The sequence below is a fragment of the Cyanistes caeruleus genome, chromosome 4 (genome assembly GCF_971803275.1).
Source record: "Cyanistes caeruleus chromosome 4, bCyaCae1.hap1.1, whole genome shotgun sequence".
Taxonomy (NCBI): Eukaryota; Metazoa; Chordata; class Aves; order Passeriformes; family Paridae; genus Cyanistes; species Cyanistes caeruleus.
The window spans coordinates 7,058,374-7,065,204 of NC_141704.1; the positions used below are offsets into that span (position 1 = coordinate 7,058,374).

General features: G+C 42.0%; 1 protein-coding gene across 8 annotated transcripts in view; it reads right to left on the reverse strand.

The window, feature by feature from the left end:
- Positions 1 to 6,831, reverse strand: part of FRMD4A (FERM domain containing 4A) — a 383,203-nt gene that overhangs the window by 68,059 nt on the left and 308,313 nt on the right. For all 8 annotated transcript variants that reach the window (XM_086886548.1, XM_086886549.1, XM_086886550.1 and 5 more), the window contains 2 exons: positions 5,299 to 5,355; positions 2,795 to 2,817 (listed from right to left, as the gene is read on the reverse strand). In XM_086886548.1, the coding sequence (XP_086742674.1) occupies positions 2,795 to 2,817; positions 5,299 to 5,355 (80 nt within the window). The remainder of the gene's footprint in view (positions 1 to 2,794; positions 2,818 to 5,298; positions 5,356 to 6,831) is intronic.

The following is a 6,831-nucleotide window of genomic DNA, read 5'->3' on the forward strand; positions in this document are numbered from 1 at the left end:
AGGATGTATCAGTTCACAGAGATAGAAAGCTGACTGTTAGAGTTTGTAAGATTGATTCTGTTTTTTGAGTTCCCATGAGGCCCAAAGAGCAGACTTGCAACTGCATTCAGGAGTCCTGAACCAGCTGCAGATCCTTCACCTGGCTGCAGTGAGGTTTGGAGGTAATCCCACTCTGGCCACCAGAGACAGGTGCCAACACGCAGCTGGAGCTGTGACAGTTTGGCTTTCACTATCCCAGCACCTGAGGTGATCAGCAGTGACTCACAGGAGTGGGGAACAGCAATTCTCCCATCACTACAAATGAGCCAGCGCTTATGCACTTTTCTGGATTGGGGCCAGAGAGAAACTTGTAGTCTCACAAGCTATAAATCTGATGGTGGCAGTAGACAGGGCAGGTGTGGGAAAGCTGCAGTCTGCGTTCCAAGCATGCAACCATTTAGAATTAAATTATTATCTCAAAAACAAAGGAGTTCAAGAGTTCAGCCTTCACACGACACATGCTGCCATGCACAACATATAATCTTTAAATCTGAGCAGCAAGACAATCACAACTGCAAAACTTCTCTATTTCAAAGAATTGCCACTTCCACTTAAAACAATATTTCAGCATCAACTAATTTCAGACACTGAAGCTAACTTCATCCTTAAGAGAAATCAGAACATTTGCCTTCATCTGCAGTTCCTCTGGCTGGCCTGAGGCTTGATTTGCCTGCCAGATTTTACACTGCTGATAGTATAAGCACAAATCTTGGCAGGCAAAAATCTTGACCACAACAACCTCATGTTGACTACAGTAGTGCCTGGACCCAGCACATAAACCTGTGTCAGTGCACATTAAATGGGAGCTGCTGGACAGACATCGCTGGGATATGATTAGTCTTCTATACCATAGAGGGTCAGGGTAGCATTCTTCTACCTTCCTCCAAGAACAGGCCTCAAACTGGTAGATTGCCTTGTCCCCAAAGTCCATTTATAAATTAAGAACCCTGGCAGTGCCCTCAAATTGTTATTGTGACAACCCTTGTTTGCCTGACTGGGAAGTAATGAATTCCCCCTTCCATTTCAAACCATTGTGATCCACAGGTGAAAGAACTCAGAGCTGTTGTAATGGGCCTGGTGATGACAGCCACACTCATGTGGTGGGAGCAGTTAACATCATGGCTTGAGGTATTGTCTGTGCGCTCAGGGAAGATTCCTCATTTCTCTGTGGCCTAGAGAAATACACTGTGATAAACTCAACCATTCCTTTTACAAGGAACACCACACAACTTTTAGCAGGTGGATACTTTCCACCAGCTGTTTCCATTTCTGGTCTGGAAACGGGTACTTGAAGATAAAATGCTTTCAGTCCTATTACTCTGAGCTATCTGATACCTTTCTGTCTTGCGTTTCGTAGCCTGAACGTACACTTTCCGAATCTGTCTTCACCATAACCAAGACATTCTGGGAAACAAATACTGTTCTTAGCAAAACCAAGTGTGGTTTATCACAGGTTGAAATGGCAAAACTTTGCTTGGCACAACTCTTCTGAACTGAATACTTGTCAGTGCATTGAAAACCAAAGTGAAAAGTCAGAGCCACATGCACTCCAGTACCCCCTAAATAAACAGCGCTGATAGCCAAATTATTCCAAATCAGGCAGAACTGAAAAATGAAGCAAGACTGGCTTTCTGTCTCTGTGGTCAAATGCATGTCAGGATTTTGCAAGTTCAGTAAGGTTTTGAGAAATGATAAGGCAGAGCTTAAACTTCCTTTTAGCAAGGGCTGCCTTATGTCATCTCAGATTCCATGATGGGCAGGAGGTATCTACAATGCAGTTCCTTTTCACTGATTTGTCACCATTTTAGCTGGCTAGAAGTTCCAATCCATCAGAAAGTGGAACCTGCCTGTTCTTCATGGCCTCCCATCATGTTTCAGTGCATTGCTCTTCACAGCCTTTCAGTCATTTTTCAGTGTATTGCAATACTGACAAAATTAAGACAACTCTTTAGGCTCACCTGACAGTTCAATCCCACTGCCCACTGTTTCCTTCTCTGAAACTAACTTTCATGGATATTGTGGTCCTCCATCTGAACTCACACTCAGGTCAGCAAAAGTAAAATATGGACTATACAAAATTTTTAGCATCATCAGTTCTCTTGACCATCACACTAAGAACTTTCACATTTCTCACATGAGACACCAAACCACCCCCTGACCTTTGGTTGCTTATTATTGCTTAATGCATAAATCACAGACACAGTCCACTTACAGGAAAATTCTTGGGCATTTCATTAACATTCTTCTGAAACACTAAGTACAATCACCTCATTGAATTTCTTACAGTAAGTCTGAAGATCTGGCTCAAGGGACAGCAGAAATTCAACAAAACCAATTATCAAATCTGTGATTTTGAGAACTGTCCAAATTTAAACTGAAATCTCAATTAGTGATGGAATGCTAATGTTGCCTCTAGTAGGATCTGTGATATAACAGTGATTTTAGAGTAATTTCCTTAGCAATTTCCTTCCAAAGACTAGTCTATTTCCTGAACTTCATGACCACATAATGAGATTTGTCAACAACAATATCACAAACAATGCTGTTTGCAAGGCATGCTCTGGTCAAAGGCTGTGTTTGGTGAAGAAATTATGTCAGAAAACATGATGCCTTTGTTAGCAATGCACACATAGTTGCATTGCTAATAGGGGCAATCCTGTTGCTATACAGCTACTGAGTTGCATGTCTCACACAGGAATTTTACCAGATTTATTCTCACATCACACAATGGCAAAAACTTTTTAAGTTCACCTACCTTGAAAAATCTCCCTTTGCCTCCTGTAAAACAAGGAAGAGAAATTAAAAATATATAATTAAAAAAAAAAAAAAAAGAGAGAAGAAAAGGCTGTCCAAGATTTTCCATTTGCAAAATTAATTTAGCAGCAATTTCCTGTTCTAATTGATTCCTCATGCATTTTTTTGAACCGGTATCCAATGTCAAGTGCCATGATACAGTGAGCTGGGCAGATTAACAAACAAAAGATCGTTAGATCTTTTTGACACAGGGCCAGAAGATTCCTCTTTCTGCTGTGGATACCTAAGATGCTGCAGGAAATTATGCCAGTAAATAAGAAATTTTGGGTGCTACATTACTAGAAAATCTCTGAAGTCTAACTGGCTTTGCAGCCTCTGAGCCTGTAAGTCCCCTGACTTTTTTACAAATATTCTGGACATTTTCTAGTACATAGACTTTCAAAAAGCTTACTCACTGTCAGCTTTCAACGGGATGCAAAACATAGGTTTCTCTAACTCCTTGCTGGATGTCTGGGGGAGTATTTAGCTCCCTTACTTGTACATCTAAATACTTCTATTTAATACCATCACAGCCTGATGTTAAAGGGTTGGATAATGTTTCACTACAGTAGTTAGATTACTCTTACTGCACACCTGGAGAATCCTCAAAATCTGGTGAGTGCCCTCCACAATAGATTTAGAACACATTTTGCATATTCCATTTACCACAGACAATATGCCTTTCATATGATTCATGCTAAAGCACCTCATTTACCACCAGCTACACAGAAAGCACAGCGCAAGAACGTAATTTGTGCAGTGAGGGAGTTTCCACTGCCAAAAGGACTGGGCTTTGTATTCAGGTCTTTTGTCTTTGCATCCATTCATCTACCCGCAAAACCTGCCAGCCCACGTCCAGTGGTGTTTCAGTCCTGAGGCTGGGGTAAAGTTCAGAGCTCTGGTAGTACTTTAATTTGTTCTGGTAATAAAGCAATTTGAAATAGGGCTACAGAATAAATCACTTGAGTTCTGACAGACCTTTACTATCTTTCCATTTCCCTCTAATTGAACTGAATGGCAGATAAGTGCTTCTCTGGTTCATAGGAAGGAGTCTTTGAGCATGTCATGATTACAGCTCAACACAGAACAAAGCCCAAAGGATATGATCCAGCCTGCATGGGTGTGAGCATACTAAATGTAAAATCAATTTTGTAGGGTATATTCTTCATAATTCAGTGCTTTGACCTAAATGCTGCATCAAGAAGTAGAGCAAAATGCAGTATGATTCTTTTTGTTTTGCTTGGATCCTGTCACAAGCACAGGTTGTAGTAGTTTCTGGTTACAGGCAAACAAAGGTGTGGCTCGTTTTGACTGTTTTCATTAAGTTGCACATCAGACTACTACAGGAATAAGCGTAACATCCTGTGTTTGTGGCAAGAAACAATCCCAGCAACAAAGGTTAGTTACAGTGGCAGCTCTGGGTCTGGCTGTACAATTACTAAACACTAAGTTATTTACTAGGATGAGCAGACAATAGATTCATAACCCCACTGCTGCTTCTCACAATGAGCCCGTTGTTTGATGCGTATTCCCCCAACAGCCAATATGTGATTTCTATAATGTGCTGCTAATTGAGTCCTCCATCCTCTCTCGCTCCATTCTTGTTACATAAAATTATTTTAATGAAAGTTCAAATCCCTACACATTAATTGCTTCTTTAACATGGCTTTAAGAGTGCTCTAGAAGTGCAATGCATTGTTATTTATTAGTGCAGTCTGATGAGCTGGTTTGTTTGCTCACATGTCTCCTCACATAGCTTCATGGCTGATGGGAAAAAATTAAAACTACAGACTGTAAGAGAGGGGAAACAAGGATCATCTGACAATTATGTCTGATCTGCTCCCACAGTCATGCTTCTAAAAAGAGAACTTTCACAAAACCCACCTCTGCTACCCTGAAAAGGTTCCCTTCTGGTAACCAGACATTTACCAAACACTTGGTCATTTCCTCTCTGACCTTTTTCTCTCTTCTTGACAAGAGGAACTTTGAAAGCCAGTAATTAGGAAAGTCTTTAAACCATTCTGCCCACTTAGAGAATACAGACAGTTGCATATGTAGAAGCTTATGTAGCTCATCAGAGGACCAAGCCCCATTGGGAAAACAAATGCAAGTAAAGTTGCTGGAGGAAAAACCCATTGCATATGGATTTCACCTAGGAATTTGCATTCATCACTTAGATTTTCTCTGGCTGTACATCATACCCCAGAGTCTTGGATATCTGTGCTGGTACAAACATAACACATTTCTGTATAAAAAATGTTGGCAGTACCTGCTCCCTGGGTGTGGAGGTCTAGTTTGAGAGCCTTCCATAGCCATTTTGGCAGAAACAATGAAAACTGTGGAAAGATATCTTTTCCTGCAACTGTGGGGAACCCCAACACTTCCACACAGCCATTGTGGATTTGGTAAATCAAAAGATTTAACGCAGCATGAGGAAGCACCAAGTGAGAGAAGGCGGGTGCTTACCTGCAAGATGTACGCAGCCAGTTCAAACACCACTTCACTGTCAACCTCAATGAGTTCCTTGAAAGGTGAAGAAAACAAGAAAGAAAAAAGAGTTGAGCTGCTGTAAGAAGGACATACATCTCCTCCTGATTACTGCATGATGAAGCATGCAGTGCCAGTTTTCTCCCGTAGCTAGGCTTCAGAGTATTCCCTGTGCTCCAGGAGAGAAAAGGGAAGGAGAACCTGCCCACTAAGATATGGAAAAAGCCAAATATTCAGTGTAATACATTGGTTAATGAAGCATAACTGGATGTGGCATGAAGGGATTCCTGAGGGAGAAATGAGGAGAAGGCAGGTGGAAGGGGTAGGATCAGGATACATTTTATTTTCTTGTGAAATTCAGTGAAAAGCAGTCTAGGATATAGATTTTTTTTTTTTTCCCCCCAGATTTAACCATGCTTCAAGAGAACACAGCTTTGTCCTTGCCTCACAGAAGCAAGGAATGAGAATTTGTCTTTGACACACTGAGGTGGTATCAAATTCCCCAATGCACTTCTCTGCCCCTAGCAAAAGATAAACTCACAGGAAAATGAACCATATTTACTCTTGCAGGATTTGAGCCCTGGTTTTGGCCTTTTCACCCCCAAGAGCACTGAGGCTGGGGGTGGTTTGAGAATGAACTATGACAGCAAGTCTTTTTGTAGATCTTCCTTGCTCCATCTTATAGGATCCTGCCACTGATGAAATCAATCTTGGAGGGTTTTACTTGGACACCATGGTCACATGAAGAACACCAATGGTCCCAACAGATCCTCTCAGGATTCCTCTGCTGTGCCTGAGACAGCAGTTACAAAACCAAGGGGTCTGGGCACTGCTCTGGCTGAATGTGCAGAATGCAGTCCAAGCATCAAAGATGCTTGAGATGGGAGGCATGAGCATTACTTTGGAGGCCAAGCATGTTATTCCTAGCTCTCTGGTCCCCGTCTTTGGGAAGCCAGTGGGCTTTTACTGAGATGTTTAGGTCTCTCTTCTGCAACTAGAACTCCTACATTGTCTCCTATGGACATGGCTCAATAAACTGCAGCACTGTTCAGCTCATTCCTGAAGTGGTTTTTCTGTTGTATTTATTTAAGCTGCTGTTTTTAATATTTTACTTGATCTGGCAAAAAATGAGTGATCTAAATATAGATCACTGCTGCGATATATGCTCCAGCCAAGTCATGGCCACACCTCATTTACAAGCCACGATTGCTGCATTGGCTTGTCTCTGGCAAAATCAAAAACAAAGGGAAAAAAATACAGGATAAGATCCAGGTGTCCTTGGCTTTCACCACTGCCAGCTTTTTAAAATAAGTTCACCTCTTTCATAACAACTCCTTGGGGAGTGAAGAGCAGCTCTGCTACGGGCGATAAACACACCTTTCTCCTCTCAGCTGAACTGCCTGAGTCACCCAGGCACCTGCACCAATGATGAGCCTGTGCCAAGGGAAGCGGCTGGTGCAAGATGTTGATTCAGCCGCAGGCAGGGCCGGGCTGAGGTTATCAGGCACATCC